A 16,859-nucleotide genomic window follows, 5' to 3' on the forward strand; every position below is an offset into this window, starting at 1 on the left:
ATTTAAAAACTGTACTTTTGAGTTAAAATATATATTTATAATTTTAATAAATGACAAATTAAAAAGGCATGAACATTTTTTTGTATCGAAAAAATATCGAACCGTGACACCAAAGTATCGAACCGAACCGTGAATTTTGTGTATCGTTGCACCCCTAAATATATATATGTATATATATATATATGACTAAGCAGCAGAGTTAATTTAAAAATGAACGTGGTTGGTGGCAGCTTGTCTCTTCCTCTCACCTTTTTTACCCTGTGTGGGTTCTTCTCTCTTCGGCACTTGCGGATGTCCATCTCTGTGGTGTTGACACAGCCTGGCTGTGGGAGGCAGCAGCAGACAAAGCATGTTTCTGGGTCAGATAAGACTGTTTCTCCAGCATGTATTGTCTACACTTGTGCTGCTCACACAATATGGTGCTGGTGCTCTATTGAGCAACGCCACACTGACAAAAGACTCTTATGCAAATTGACTGGCACCAAATCTGATTGTGCTACCAACAACACAACATGGCTATCTGCTGGACAGTATGTGGAGCTAAATCTGCTCTTTTCAGTGTTTAAATGCTAAAACTGTCTACCTACAAAACATCCCTTCTTTTCTGTTCTTTTGTTGAGTTCATTTCCATTTTTTAGTTGAACCATGTGACTCTCTTTTTTCCTTTCTGCACTTTTTCTTTTCCTTATTTTGGCTTTGAATCACCTTGTTGTTGAATTGTGCTATGCAAATAAACTTGCCTTGCCTTGCCCTGTTACTCACCACTGGCCGATGAACGTCCCAAAATGCCCTCTCCTGGCTGTCAAGGATCTTCCTCTCCGCCTTGTCCTTCTTCCTGTCAATCCTGAGAGCAGAGGATACAGGTCTTTAAAATAAAACGCTCACGGCTCTGAAATATTAACCCTCTAAGGTCCATACTTGCTCTCTGCTGCCGGCATACGTTAAAAACACAGACAGGCCAGACAAAAGAGCAAAGAAACTCAGGAGTGTAGGTCTTAACCTGTCTGCTCAGTTCACCAAGAGAGGCCTGGTGGGACCTAGCTCTTACATAACTGACATTTACCAGCTGGCATTTGCTTGTTGTCGTTACTATCCAGACATAAGAAGCCTTTTTTTTATATCCTCACGTTTACAGCCACAGAGCAGCAACAACTAAATGATGCCAAGACTTTGATTTTCTATTTTAATAAAAGACAAGAATGACAGCTACTGTATGCCATTAACTGCAGCACTATCGCTGCACTTGCACATTTCAGCCACCAGGTGTCAGGCTTACAAAGAACACAAACACTGTGCAGGCAGCCAAAGCTCAGCATTCTCTAAACCTGATTGTATCAACATCTATCCTGTCACATTAGTGCTGAAGTTTGAAAATTAACTGATATACTCACTTGACTTGAGCCTCAGCTTGCATGAAGATAAATTCCCACTTCCTGGCGAAAGCCCTCTGCAGCCTGGCGAGGTTCTCCTGGAGGAGCCAATCAGACACGGTGTAAGAGGAAGACTTAAGGAGTTTATCTTCAAGGGCTTGACTTTGATTTCAAGGCCCTTGGATTTTTCACTCTGATGCCTTCACTTTTATGACAAGATGCCGATACCACATGTAGTGTGAGTTTCACACAGGTATATTGTTTCAGTATACATCATTGATTTCATCTCCAGTAAACTGCAATGATTAAACGCATTCCCCACAGGGATAACTGTGGGAAAGTTAGATGCGCTTTATAATTAGGCACAGTAGATGCTTTCTCAAGACCTGACATACACGGGAATTAACTTGCATCAATAATTTTTAACATTTTATGAAACAAATTTAAGTTGCTTGGTTCTAAAACATAACATTAGAGTTAAGGGTTTACAGTCCTAACCAATCAAGGTATCCTGTGGTAATAAGAGAGGTGATAATGTGCTTTTTGTGGATTGTTTATCTCTCAGGTTTATTTATTACTATAACAATGATCATAAACAGTATTTACCTGTAGAAATTGCATTTTTTGGTGCCTGTAAGTGAACATTGGGTTCCAAAAAGCTATTCAAGCATTAGTACAGTATGTGAGCTTGTTACAAAATCAGAGGGAAAAAAAAAACTACAGAAGCAGGCATGTTATCAGTGAAAGCAATGAGGCCTGAAGGCATAAAGTGACCTGAATAGGAGTGAAAGGAAGTCCGCTGGACAATAGTTGCAGAGTCATTTAGAATATTAAAGTGTAGCGGATTGCTATTGTGTAACAACGAGATCAGCACTGCAGCAATGCCCCTCCTGAGACTGTATCGATCTGCTGATGCAGGTATACCTAAAGATATTTTTATTTACATTTGGGGGCCGGTAAATGACTGCATTGTATTCCTCAAAGTGGTGTTCCTGGAAAAGAAATCTACCTTTCAGAATTTGATGTTGTTGTTCTTCTTTTTTGTTGTTTGTTTGTTTTCCTTTTCTTATCCTCTTGTAAATACATTTTGTTATTTTAAAAGCCCAGAAGAGACTGCTTCAGCACGTTTTTGGTTTTTCAACAAAGTGAAGGAAAACAGGAAATCGAGAGCATCATCATACTATGGTTCATGCACTATGATGGAATTGAATTGGGAGCTTTCTGGCGATCGCTAAACCAAAACGACAGTTTACTTACAGCCTCGTAGTCAGCGAGCTCAAGCCTGGCTTTATTCTGCATCGTGCGCTTGCACAGGTAAATGGCTGCAGGGTGACAAAGACAAAGAGTGAAACATAGAGAGGGGAATAAGCACTGTCATAACTACAATAAAACAACAACAAAAAGAATACTTGCAATGCATGGTGGGATTTCTTTGTTTGCTTTTTTTTTTTTAAACCAAGGCCGCAGCTGTGTGAACTAATGCACATCCTGCCAGAGCAGCCAGGCAGGCCATGTGTTCTCTTTTGAAATACCAAACCTCGAGTAAATGCCATGCAGATAGCCAGAGATGCTGTCAAAGCAGTGACTGTCCCTTTATTTTGTTAAGCTACAGTAATTGTATCCCACAGGATTCTCCCTGGTGGTGTTAGGAGGGAAGGGGGTGGTGGTGGGTGCGGGGGTGGGGTTCCTCGGGGGCCAGATACATTACAGGGAATGGATCAATACTCAGTGAGTGTCGGCCACAGAGCTACAGATGTCAGTTGTGGAGAAAATGAGACAGCTGAAGGCATTAGGGAGATCTCACCGATGGAGAAACAGGGAATAGCGTGTGACTCACCATAGTCTGTGTTCTCGGGTTCCCAACAGTTTGAAGGCCAGAAGTATGGAGACTGATGAAAGCAGGAAGAATAAATAAAAAAAAGATTTTGCTTATTTACACAAATAATCAATTTTTTTTATCATCAAGTAAAAAAACAGCAAATACTTCCACTACCCCTGCCCCTTTTATGGATGAGTACTCTTTGTGTGATTGTGACCTTTGACCTCTGTGCGCTCCAGGTAATGATCTGCAATGGCAATGGTAGCTGCAGTCTCTCTATCTTAAAGTCTACTACAAGTGATATTATGCATTCAAAGTTCATTCTCAAGTCCATTATTAATGGATCATTCACATCTATCACACGCTCTTAATAACAGGGCAAAATTAGAACTTATCATGGACATTTTTCATTCGCACTATTTGTCATAAAAGCAATTAGCTCGGGAGCAAAGGCCCGGCACTGATGAGTGTGCTGGTTTGAATGTAATGAACAGGAAAGTTAACGTGCTCTCATTCAGCGGTGTCATTTGGATTCGGAGAGGAAGAAATTATGACAAATCAAAAGAAAGTCACCACTCTGTGCACAAAACTGTGAATTTGTGACAAACAGCAGAAGGCACATAATCAAATCTGGGTCTTCTCCTGGTGTAGCACATATTTAAAATTTCTTTTTTTTTTGTAGACTAGCAATTCAAAATTCCCCCTGACACTATTTCTTGCAATGTAGGCTGGCCAGTGCATTTCAAACCCACTGTGGACTCTTTTCAGAGGTTCCGATGACGCGAGCCTGTTGCATCACGACAACATCAGAGGGAATATTTTTAGCCTCTGCTGAATAAGGAAGCGCGGCATTCGCTGCCCTCGCTGCACAGCCGCAATAATGGCTTTTAATCTTGAGCAATAGGTGAAGATAAATGCATCCAGCGGTAGACTGAGGAGGGGCCGAGGGACGGTTGGCAACAGCAAAAAGTGCAGAGCCAGCGTGTAGCCAGCTCAGCGCTTCCCATAGGGGAGCTTGCCTGGCGTAGCCTGTTTGCTGGATTAAGATGCTAATGGCCCAGTCACAGTAATGAGTCATAGCAGAGTCTGTAGCCATCAGACAGATCTGTCAGTGTTCGTGCTGTATAAGAAGAAGAAGGAGCAAAGGAAAAAAAACAAAACAAAACCACCAGACTGACAAGCTGCATTACTGACCCATCGGCCCAGTTCTACAGGCCACCTCCTGCTCTGATGAAGCATCCAGCAGGGGTACACAGTATCGACCTTGGTGGGATGAGTAATAGGCTTAGGAGGGATTGCTCTCATTAGTATCACGCAATAAACACATCCCTCTGATAAACTGCCATCAGCTCATTATTCTATATTTAAAGGCCTTCTAACACATATCAAGGACAGGCCCAAGGTGGATTTTTTTTCGTACCTGGAAGCGATAAAGGGTTCCGTCATCTTTAAGCGTCAGAACGTGGTCAGAGATGGGGAAGACGTATCCATGGGCAGCGATCAAACTGCCCAGATGGATGGCTTCAGCTGGTGACATGAAAGAAAGCAGACACGTGAAGCTGCCGTCGTCTTCGATTGGAAGCTCTGCTGTGCTTACATGTACTGACATTTACCTGGATCTTCTATGGAGAGGTTTTTCATCAGCCACTGAACAATGTCCGCCCCTGTTATTCACAGAAGGACACGGGTTAGAAGAGGCGTCACAATTCCAGCTCTGCAACAGTTTCAACAAAAGCCGCAATGTGGAAAACACAAATACGCTTTGTGATCACGTCCCTTTGAAGCTGTGGGTCAAAGCTGAATAGGTGTGTAAATATAACGTTAAGTAATCAGGGTGCGGTTCGTTCTCTTTTCGCTCCTGGACGGCTCGATTTTTGGCCCCGTCTTACACATAGCAGAGGCTGGAGAGAGAAACCGTGAGGCTGTCGGTCCTGGGGGAGCCATGTGAAGGAGTGACTCAGAAACAGCCTCGGGACGGGGAGCAACCCCGTCGTCCGTGAGGGTGACTCACTTCATACACGGGCACACAGCAGTACAAACGTAAATGAGGACAGTTTGTGGAGACAGAGAGAAAGAAGAGAGGAGCTTTTCTGTGATAGTTACAAGGGCAGCACGGCACCACGGGCACTTTCCTCAATGGCCAAGGTCTTATTGGCAAAGACATCATCTGCCTCTAACAGTAGTAGCTGCAATTTAAATGAGCCCAAAAGGTCGTACTTTCTTCACTGACTGCCTCACACACAGATAAACAGCCGCTGAAAAAAACAGATCCATTTAACCTGTATTATCTTACTTAACCAAAAAGGTGACATTTCAGAGTGGCAGGCACACTTTGCTTCCACCCTGACCACAGAAACTCACTCTGACACCTGCCTTCATGTGCAAAACGCAAGAGGAGAGGGCGCGAGTCTGCATTGTGTTCCTGCAAGGGATGTTTGACATTTGTGAATACTGCAGTTACAAAGATATCAAATATTTTATGCAACTGTTCTTATATCTTAAATCTATGGTAGCATCTAATGCTCTTCTAAAAAAGCAAAGCCAAAGTCCGCTAAATGAGGCCCAGCATAGGTAAAGTTGGCAAATCTGCAAGTCTGTGCAAAGTCATCTGGGGGCAATCTTGGAAGATTAGTCGAATTTTTCCAAGTGGATAGGGAGGAGAGCTTTTGCTTGAAATGCCCCAACCCTAATCCCTAAGCCCACCTTTTCCTATGTTCTGTTTTTAGTCACTGATTGTGTTTGAGCTGAACAATCTGAAATCAGTCAACAGCAGCCAAAGTGTGCAGACACAGCTTTCAGTTAGACTGCACTAACAAGCGTTTACTTGGTTTTTTTTTCCAGTTGCTGATTTATGATTTTGTATAGATGGGGGGACAATTTAGAGGAAAAGCCAACATAAAGTGTCTTAATAAGATGCTGGTCCACCATGTGCCACCAATAACAGCTTTATCGTACCTTAGGATCGACTCTACGAGCCTCTTTCTTCAGAAAGGATGGTACGGTATTCTTCCCTCATGTTGTGTCACACTAATGGTGGTGATAGAGTACTGACTAAAAGGTTGATCCAAAAATCTCCCAACTCCCCAATATGGTGTCCCATCTGGTATCTGACAAAGTGACTCACACACCAAACCATTGTGCCTTGTGGTGGTGGACATTGTCGTCTGAGTTGGGATGGATAGTTATGTTTGATCATAGAATAAATCACTTGGGACAAGTTTGTACTGATTAGCAATGGGGATCACACACATACACACACACATTCTCGTTTTAATATCTTAGTGAGGACATCTAATTGACATAATGCTTTCCCTAGCCGCTTACCCTAACTCTAACCATCAAAAATGAGTGCCTAACCCTGACCCTTATCCTAAACCTAACAATAACCTAATTATAACCCTGACACTAAAACCACATTTTGAGTCTCAAAAATGCCTTTAAACTCATGAGGACAGGCACCTTTGTCCTCATAAGTGACTGTTGGTCCCCACAAAGATGTCTAAACAGGTGCGTGCACACACACACACACACACACACACACACACACACACACACACACACACACACACACACACACACACACACACACACACACAAATACTAACCTGATACCACACTTGGGATCTTGGAGAGGAAGCTTTTGACAGTCCGTATGGCTACACCTCCTGCTTTCTCATCTTGGATTCGTGTAACAATGTCTTCAATCTGTGGGGAGGCCAGATGGAGGATTTCAATGAAATAGATTTTCTACAACAGCCAGCATTAACACAAAAAATAGAGTAACACAGTTTGAAAGAAAATATGTTGGCTGCCTTTTGTTCTATTCCCTTCTTTTGTTCTACCAACATGATCTCACACTGCTTCAATAATGTAGGTCTTGGGAGGACAGTCTGTGACCAATAGTGTTCCACTGTGTGTTTTTGTATCAAGGTATGCTTTTACTGCATTGGCAGTGTGTTTGGGCTCATTGTCATACTGCAAAATGAAGCCATTGCCAATTGGACACCAGATGGTACTGCATGGTGGAGTAGCATGCAAGTCTGATGGTATTTTTCTGCATTCATAATTCTATCAATTTTGACAAGATCTACAACATCACAGGCTGAATGCAGTCCCAAACCATGACAGAGCTTCCTGTCTGTTTTACAGATGGCTGTAGATGCTCCGTGTCGTACTCTGCACATAGCGACAACCATTTGAACCAAGCATTTAAATTTGCCGCTGATATTCAGTCCAGGCGTTGTCATACCTCAGCCAAATTAGTGAAATTTTGAGTCTGGCCTCTTGGAAGCAAAGAGTAAAGAAAGGAGGCGTGCCTCCAGCACTACTATAATTATAGTACTAGAAGGGACAGTAATCAAAACCAGTCTAAAAGTGGCAGCATGAATAAGTTAAAGCTTCACTTTGCAACTTGAGGGCAACATAACAAGTAGTAGTAGTAAACACATTATTATTGTTATTATCATTATTATTATTTGACAACCAGCCAAACACAAATGCCATCTAATACCTGTTGGAAGGACTGATGCTGGAAAATGACCCGAGGTCAGTCTAATCCAAGTCCACGATCATGAATCATCACATGTGTAGATGTGTAGTTCTTACATTGACATAAACTGGCACCCTGTGACATGTTCCACTCTATAAAGCTCAGTCTTGCAAAACAGGGCAAACCTGGACCAGAGGTTTGGTAGAATTCAAGTATTTATTGAAACATATGCAGGCACGATATTTGAATGGCAATATAAGCACACTGTGATAAAACTTACAGGAGCAACAGCAGCATTATTCAGAGGTTTTGACCAGTTGAAAAAGGATGTCACAGCTATTCCTGGAGGTAGAGATAAACATCACACCTCCGACGCAGCTATACCCCCAAACACATCACATAACAGCCGCCTATAATTAGGAACGCTCGACTGCTCGACACAGCACATCATGCTGCTGCTCCACAGGGAGAACATATACAGAATCAAGCAAACATCCATTCTCAAACACACACTTAAAGAAACTGAAATTTACACTAAACTGTTCTTTTTTTTATTTTAAAAAAAAAGGTCAATTATAGTCACAGAGTCCATAATTTATAGGAACAGTCGGGTCATGTATTGAGCAGTGAGTGCTGTGGTGCCTGGTGGAGTCTCACTAGAGTCCAAAAGAAGCTGATTTTGCACACTTAACTGGTTCATGAGCAACCAGCCAAATGTAGATTGTTTAGATGGCTATTAAATTCTTTATGGCTCTCTTAGCTTCTGTCTAGTAAGTAAACACACTGAAATGCTCACAGACATAATCATGCACACAGCTACTGTAAGAAAAAAGCTGATGAGGTGAATTCTGAGTGTCCAACTCGTAGGCATGATAACATTTTAGCAAAATTATTATGTTTTTCCTCTCATCCACAGCAAGCTACAGTGAGCCCCCCTCCTCATTCCACCCGGTTGCAACTGACTTCAAGTCATGGTGACAGGCACAAAGCATCATGCTGTGCTCCCAGTCATGGCATACTTATGATCCCCCTTTGTCTCTTCTCGCCACTGTTCATCCATCATTTAACATAGAGTAGTCTGAGGGGATGAGCTCCATATAACACTACATTTTTAGCCATGCCATCTGATTGTCAGAAATCACCAGTTTGTTTATTTATGAAATAATGACAACAACAACAACAACTGTGGGATTGCGTTTAATGTTTATGGCTACTGGAAGAGGAATCTTGCTGAATTTGGTCTCTGGAGTTTCTGCATAACAACTATTGTTTTTATATTTGTGATTTTTAGTCAACTATTGGAGCAATCATTAGATTAACTGCTAAAGATAATCAACAGTAAGTTTGGTGGTCTCTTACCTTTTCAGTTTGCATGGCAAAGTTTCTTTTTTGAGTGCAGTTTATAAGATTAGGCTATATTTTGTCTCTTGTACTAGCAAATGTCAACATGCTATAAATAATTTAATCATAAAAATGCACCTAACTGTAGGGAAACACTAGTGTTGTGTCTACACATGGCAGACAACTTTGCAAAGAGTTGGTTTGAATTGTATGTCAAACATGCCAACAAAATGCCAAAGATAACACAATTTGACAGGCCTAATGAGCGTTTTTGCAGCACTAAAGTGATTTCCAAAGAGCTATTAGCCAATAACTTGGCATATCTCAATATGGCGTGCAGTGAAACTAGACATGTGGAGCACAAAGGAAAATGTGGTAGCCCTAAAAAACAATCTATAGCAGATGAACACTATCTGAAAGTCATGCCCTTTAAAAAATAAATAAATAAATCCAGCAAATACCTAAAAAAGGACCTGAGAGATACATCTGACCCATAAGTTAATCCATCTACTGTTCACTGAAGCGTTATCGGAAACGGTCTCAGTGGAAGAGTGCCTGTCAAGAAGGCTTTCTTAAGGAAGAGAAACGGGGAGAAAAGGCTTTTACGCCAAATTACACAAGAATTAGACTGAAATTTGAAAAGTTTGGTTCAACTTGTCATTATTATGTACGGAGGAGGTCAGGGAGAGAGGTGAAACAGTCCAGATGCAAACAGCACTGATGCAGTGTATGATCAACATCGACAAGAGAACAGAACAAAAGGCAGCAAACATCCAAAGAAGAGTTTTGAATGTCCTTCAAGAAGCCTGGAGAACTGTTCCCGAAGACAAATTTCAAGAAACTACGAGAAAGCTTTTTAAGAGAGTTCAGGATGTGAGAAAAATAAAGGTGGTCACACCAAATATTGACTCTGAAGCTCTTTAGAACGATACAAACTTTGTGTTTATCTTATGCTGTATTTCCTTTTCTATTTGCAAATGTATCAAAACATTATTGAGCCTTTTGCAGTTTTCTAGCAAAATACAAAGAAATGAGGGGTGCCACGAGACTTTTGCACAATTTATATTTGCAAAGCGATTAAATCTTTAATGGGATGACCAGATAGTAGATTTTATCTTCTCAGCTGTCCATCATCAGCTGAATAAAGGTGGCTGTGTACTTTGTATTTCACCTGTTTGTGAGATCAAAACCATTTCTTGACATTTTCTTAATTTAGCAGAATATCTTTACTAAGATTACCACCAAAACTTCAGAAACGTGCCCCGGAGTGTAAAGAGAAAGAAAACAAGCAGAGAGTTTTCCCACGGTACTTCCTGCCTACTCAACCACTTTAAACAAGGTAATCATCCTCCCTGGCAAAGCTTTAAATGGATGGTTCATAAACATACGCCATAAATCTACAATATAAGATGCAGATGTATATGAATTAATATCATACATAATGCAGAGCACAGAGATGATCGAAAGCATGACGACTGTGTGGCAAGACAATTACCAATCTCTCACCATAAGTATAAGAGAGTGTCTCGGCATAAATTATTGAGCATCTACAATGAAGACTGACTGCTTCATCTCTGTTCATAAATCTCTCACAAAGGAGCAGGGAGAGATTAGAGGAGCTGCATCTGCTCTACGTTTAAACCTGCTTTTACCTGCACGTGAGCCCAAACAGCACAACCAGGGCGCAGGGATTAGAAATGGGAAACATCACAATGTTGAAGAGAAACTTTCTGCTCAAAGGAGCAGGAAAGAAAAACTTTGAAATCAACTCTGAAGGACTCCTCAAATCCACTGAGGCACAACAACACGTTAATTCCTTTTCTTTTCCTGTGATTACAGGCATTGGTTTGAGTATTTCTCCATAGACAGAACTCATTACCTCCCAGTAGCAGACAAGAAGCTCTTGGCACAGCTACAGAAAGTGCACATTGTATCTCCTTGATGCACAGGCTAATGGCATTGCAGCGTGGTGTGGAGGGTTGTTTAGCACCTAACATTGCTGCTCGCGAGCGATAACAGCACTTTGTCCTTTGCCACCGAGCTCTATAAATGATTATCAAGAGAACACTATCTTGTGTATCCTGCCACCATATTGTATGTTTGCATTCGCAGCACGTGTGTGCGTGCACCTTTGTGCCAGTGTATGAACGTGTGCGTTTGTGCATGCTGTCACCTGTCCACCTTATCTTAAGGCAGGACCAGTAATTTGTCTGGCACCGGTAGCAGGTTAAGGATGAAGGGAGAAAGTGCGATGGAGCTTGAGGTGAAATATGGCAAAGCCAACACAACAAGAACATCAGAAAAACATTAAAAATGTAAAAATCCCATTTACTCCACGTTATTTAAAGAACATGCTTAATGAAGTGACATAAAAGCAAATGGGAGCATCAGCGGCATAAATAACCATCATGTGAATGCAATATGTTGCTGGGCTTTAAGTGTGGAAACATTCATTTCTCCTACTAATTGAAAATCTGGGCCCATTTTTTTTTCTTTTTCCAAAAATGGCCAGAGATGAAGCTATTTAAAACTGGCCCAGCCTTGAGAAATAAGAGCGCCGCTGTTAAAAGACGGATCCGGCAGTAATAGTGCCATTAAAGATTCAGCAGTCATCAGGAGACTCGGGCACATACTGTGTCATTGTTGGAAGAGATTTGGGGGCAGTGAGGAAAATGACCGATGTCTAGGTGGTGGGCAAAGAAGAAAAATGTCTGGCCTGGAGATGATTCTGACATCAGTGTTAGGGTGTGTGACAATGAAACAGTGATGAGGCTTTGAAAAGTTTTCAGGTTTTCAAGTTTTTCCCTGAAGCAGCCCTGCTTTTGTCTTCTTTTCAGTATCCAAGCATTCATTTGTGTTTGGAGATGGCATTACATTCTCACTACAGAAGATTATGAAAAAAGATATTGTAAGTGAAAGCAGCTGGATTTCACTGCCAACTTCATGCTCCTATAATGTGACTAAATAAAAATCCACTCCTTATTTCGTTACTTATTTTACTATAATCTATAAGCAATCTGCTGACTTTACCAGGACCTGAACAGTCTGAAAAAATATGAATATGTCTCAGAAATAGTACAAAATATCTGACCTTAGCACAAGCACATTATAAACCGATAAACCTTATTGTTTTTCGTCCTTTCTTCACCCACCGATCTAAAGTCAAGACCACATCTGTCTCTTCACAAACCTCCAGAAAACAAAGCTTTTTCATGACTAGCCAGGATTAGCACATCAAAAGGCTAAAGATGGCCACCATCGTGTCATCATTATGTTTTTCTTTTATCCTAACAGAGCTTCCCTCAAAGCTGCTAATTTGCCATTGCCCCACAGCATACTGCTTGTTTTTTTACTTCCAAATCATTTGTCGTGTCCGTTCGGTTACTACTTTCACACTTTCTTTCGACATATTGTTCTGGATTGCGCTCTGCTGCTGTGTGCCTGTGCACTGCTTTAAACTTGAACTCTGTTCCTTCTCAGCAGATGGCTGCACTGACCCCTTTTCTGAATCATAGAACAGTGACCTTCATGCTGCTTTCATTCCAACTGTGTTGTTATAATCTCTGTATTTTGCAGTACCTACATTTCCAGACACTTGCAGGCTAGCAGGACACCACTGGCATATTAATGTGGCCTGCATCCTTCCATTTCATTTTACATATATAATCTCTGTTACCACTAACTTTTAGTATTTTGGACTTATAAGATTTAAAGTAAGATAATTGTTTTAATACAAAATTATTTTCTAATATTTAACTTTTATTTCCTATATACTGGAGCTGAATTAGCTGCAGTATCAAATAATACCAATAAGTTCTGTTAGTTGCCAGTTACGACTAGTAGTTGTTAGCTTTATTAGTTCAACTGCTAATAAATGCTAACGATAACCAACCATGTAAGCCTGTGCTGAAGATTAAACTGAGCATCAGAATGAGGGCAACAGTTTATTTAAATAGATATGGCGTGATGTTGGCTGTTCTGAGATTTTCAGAAACTGACAATTTTGCTGTGCAACCATCTCAAGGGTTTGCAGATAATGGTGTGAAAAAGAGAAATTATTTGGTGAGGGCCTTGTTACCAGAGGTTAGAGGAGAATGACCAGACTGCTTCGAGCTGAAGGATGGAAACAGTAAATCAAATATTCACTTACTATGACCAAAGAAGAGCATCTCTGAATGCACAGGACACTGAATCTTGAAGCAAATGAGCTACAGCATTAGAAGACCACACCAGGTACTCCTGGTGTGTGCCACAATTTCCATGGGCTAACCAAAATGTGACAATGTAGATTGGAAAAGCGTTGCCTGGTCTAATGAGTCTCAATTTCTGCTCTGACATTCAGCTGGTATGGTGACTCATCCTGCCTTTTATCATTGATTCAGACTGGAGATGGTGTAATGGTACAGGGGATATTTTTTGGCACACTTAGGGCTCTTTCCTAATGAGAGTGTACCCATCTTCCGATGGCTGCTTCCAGCGGGACACTTTACCATGTCAGAAACCTCAAACTATCTCAAACTGGTTTCTTGAACATGACAATAAGTTCCCTGTACTCAAGTAGCCTCCATAGCTACCAGATCTAAATCCAGTGGAGCACTTTTGGGATGTGGTGGAACAGGAAGTTAGCATTACGGATGCGCAGCCAACAAATCTGCAATAACTCTCTGATATTATCAACCTAATATGGACCAAAATCTCTGAAGAGGTTTCCAGCACCTTGTTGAATCTATTCCAAAACAATGAGGGCATCTATGGGTCCAGCTCAGTACTAGCAAGATGTACCTAATATTGGCTGGTTGAGTAGAGTTGAGTTGCTCTCATATGAATAAAGAACACAATTTAAACATGTATGTAAGCACATATATACGGCAAAACAATTGCAACATTCTTCATAAAAATCAGTGTTCTCATCCACAACTTGGTGGATGTTGCTAAATAACTTAGACTGTCATATAATACTCCTCAGAGTGCCACTTTGACCTCTGCGCCAAACTGGGTGCATAATTAAGCGAGTTCCAGCTGGTGTGCGGTGCCCTGGGGAACGAGGTGAGAATAAAGCCTGCTGGAGAAAGAAGACGCCCCTTCTCTTTCCCATGGAAAAGCCCTGCCAGGAAATTGTGATGGCTGGAAACTTGGATGGTTTTAGAGATGTGTTAATGAATCACATTTGAGTGAACTCCCTCACACACTGGCACATAGCCGTGCGCAGTCATGTGGACAGGAAAGACACCAAATCACCTGCTACGTCTGGTATTGCAATTCACTGAGGCGTCGGCGGCCCGAAACAGACATATTCAGCGATCCATTTCTTCTCTAAATTGCCATCTCCATGGGAATGCCCTGCAGAAAAAGCCATTTCTTTTCTGCAATAAACAACTGTTTTCCCATCAGGTCCTGCAGCTGAAAAAAAAAAGAGCTTTTTACACCCTAGTGAAGCCATTTTCACTTTTGCCAGCGCCTTTCATACGTAATTCCTGTAATCATTAGCGATAATGGATCATAAATGCACTAAAGTTAATTGCTAAACACGGAGAAAATGAACCCTATTCACTCAAATCTGCACTCTTAGTAACATTATTTCATGAAAGCCTGCTGAACGTTATGTGTGCACGTCCGTGGATCAGTGAAACGATCTGTGAACCTGTCACTAATCAATTAGTTTTTAGTGATTTTTAAAAATATATATATATTTACATTCTCTCCATGCAAACACACCCTGCCCCTTCAGGGGAATTTTTGCTCCAGCTGGGTGGATTCATTTGCAAATGAAAACGTAACAAACATTAAAAGTTTCTTGAGCTCCTGTCAAGGAGAACTACGTAGGTATAGGGCTGTATGGAAAGTCCAATTAGCCAGTACTGGGTTGCCCATACTGCCGGATGCTCTTCAGGGAAACTGATGAGATCCAGAAGTGTGCAACTGTGATGCCTAGCTTCACTTTAAACCAGTCAGACCCATGTGCTGGAACAGAAAGTGTTGATGAGGATGTTAGCTGCTTGTTTGGGCCGGTCGAGGATCCCTTATGAAAACTGGCGTACGTTTCTATGGCAACACTGGTGTCAAGAGGAGCAGAGCAATTAAAAGTTTGTCAAGTTAAGCTCAAATGCTGGGCAGCGTGCCAGCCTGACTAAATTACAATTACAGATCCACTTCTTTGCACAAGAGGGATAATCTTGTTTTCAAATCATTCTTTTACATTTTTGGGTTTTCTTTCTTTTTTTAATAGGAATTAATAAGCTACTTTTTTGTTCTCCAGCATCAAATGAGATGCTTACAAATCAAAGCTTTGGGGCTGTGAGCAAACTGCAAATGCAAAGACGGCTTGGCTAAGACAGCCTATAGTCAGGCGAGCGTAAGCCTGCCCACAAACCATAGTGACTCATCAGGTCACCTTTCTGTTGATGAGACTCAAGGAGGACAGAAAAAGATCATCTCCCCTCTTGTAAATGTCTGTTGTTAGATACTTCATGGGTTGCTAAGGGCTCGAGTGCAGTGGGGGGAAAAAAGGAGTCTGCTGCTGCTCTGAACAGATTGTCCACTCTAAAAACAAAGTGCACTGCACAGATACAGGGGCTACTTTTAAAACAAAAACTGCCTCAAATGAAGGACAACAACAACATTGGACTAGCTGCTTTCACAGGCTTGCTCATACTCTGCTGTGTATGAGATCAGACATGTCAGAAATGAGCAACAGCCACAGGACCAGTGGAGCAAAGGTAATTTTCCCCACTGGGAGTGAACTGTGTATTACCTGCAGTTCATTCCTTTGCGAGATTTACCTCAGAGATCACTTGCTCATGGCAATTTAAATGCAGGGGTGCAACTTTGAATGCAAACACCTCTAACGGCACCTGCATTTTAAACGAGGGACTCGGTGTATGTCAATGTGGGAGCAGGAGAGGAGAATATCTCTGGTCTCTAGTCTCTAATTGAGACAGAAAAGCAATACAGGGCTGTGGCATGTGAGAAATGAAAATGAGAGGCGGAGAGGGCGGTGGTATGATGCAAACAAATGCAGAGAAAGCTAACAGCCTGCACCACACAGAAAGCATCTGCGACTGTCTCCCTGACTGCCAGTTTCAAAAATCTGTGAAGAGAGGGTTTTCTGTCATTTAGCGGCTTTTGATTTCTTCGTGCACTCGCTGCCGTAACTTCTCAGTCACCGGAGTCTAAGGCTTGCCTCCATGTCACAGAGTGTTCACTGTAAAAGTGGAGATGAAAAGGGTATGAAATGTTGCGCTATTCTAAGGGTGCGCAGCGATTAAAGCACCTGGGAGTGGAGGGGCTCAGGTCTGGTGTGTGTGTGAGACAGAGGTGGTGCTGAATTCGAGCTCTCTTTGAATCGCTCTCATCTTCTTGATCAATATAGCCTCAGTTCATCTTCAGATCTGGGGCACTGCAACTGTGTAATAATGTCCGCATGTAATTGGTTTGAGGTGGTACCATCTCTCTATATTCATGTTGTCACTGCCCCCTGACATGCCACTTGTGGCGTGAATAAGGCACGGCGGGACCACGGAGCAACGTTCAGAGCCAACTTTATTTAATTCACGTCACACCACACACACACCAACCCCTGAGTCCCCGTGTTTTAACACGGCGGGCGTGATTGCGGATGCCGTGCAGGTGCGTCCGCACGGCACCGCAAACCATGCCCCACCACACCACTCTTTGAGACCTCAGTCCCATTCCTTAAGTCCTGGTGGGAATTGGGTTAATAGGAAAAGGATGAGGCATGCCCAGGTTGGCCTTGTCCCTCAGTGGACACACAGGTCTGCTCTTGATGTGGGAGACGCAGGAGACTTTGCAATGCAAAGCTTTCTCAGGAGGAAACCAGAGG

General features: G+C 42.0%; 1 protein-coding gene across 5 annotated transcripts in view; it reads right to left on the reverse strand.

Moving 5' to 3' along the window:
• Positions 1-16,859, reverse strand: part of LOC102197036 (regulator of G-protein signaling 6-like) — a 53,839-nt gene that overhangs the window by 18,042 nt on the left and 18,938 nt on the right. For all 5 annotated transcript variants that reach the window (XM_005742743.1, XM_005742742.1, XM_005742741.1 and 2 more), the window contains 8 exons: positions 6,795-6,894; positions 4,803-4,853; positions 4,610-4,716; positions 3,208-3,259; positions 2,628-2,692; positions 1,392-1,468; positions 763-844; positions 249-323 (listed from right to left, as the gene is read on the reverse strand). In XM_005742743.1, the coding sequence (XP_005742800.1) occupies positions 249-323; positions 763-844; positions 1,392-1,468; positions 2,628-2,692; positions 3,208-3,259; positions 4,610-4,716; positions 4,803-4,853; positions 6,795-6,894 (609 nt within the window). The remainder of the gene's footprint in view (positions 1-248; positions 324-762; positions 845-1,391; positions 1,469-2,627; positions 2,693-3,207; positions 3,260-4,609; positions 4,717-4,802; positions 4,854-6,794; positions 6,895-16,859) is intronic.

The sequence above is a fragment of the Pundamilia nyererei genome, unplaced genomic scaffold, assembly GCF_000239375.1.
Source record: "Pundamilia nyererei isolate P.nyererei 1_Seehausen unplaced genomic scaffold, PunNye1.0 scaffold00123, whole genome shotgun sequence".
NCBI lineage: Eukaryota > Metazoa > Chordata > Actinopteri > Cichliformes > Cichlidae > Pundamilia > Pundamilia nyererei.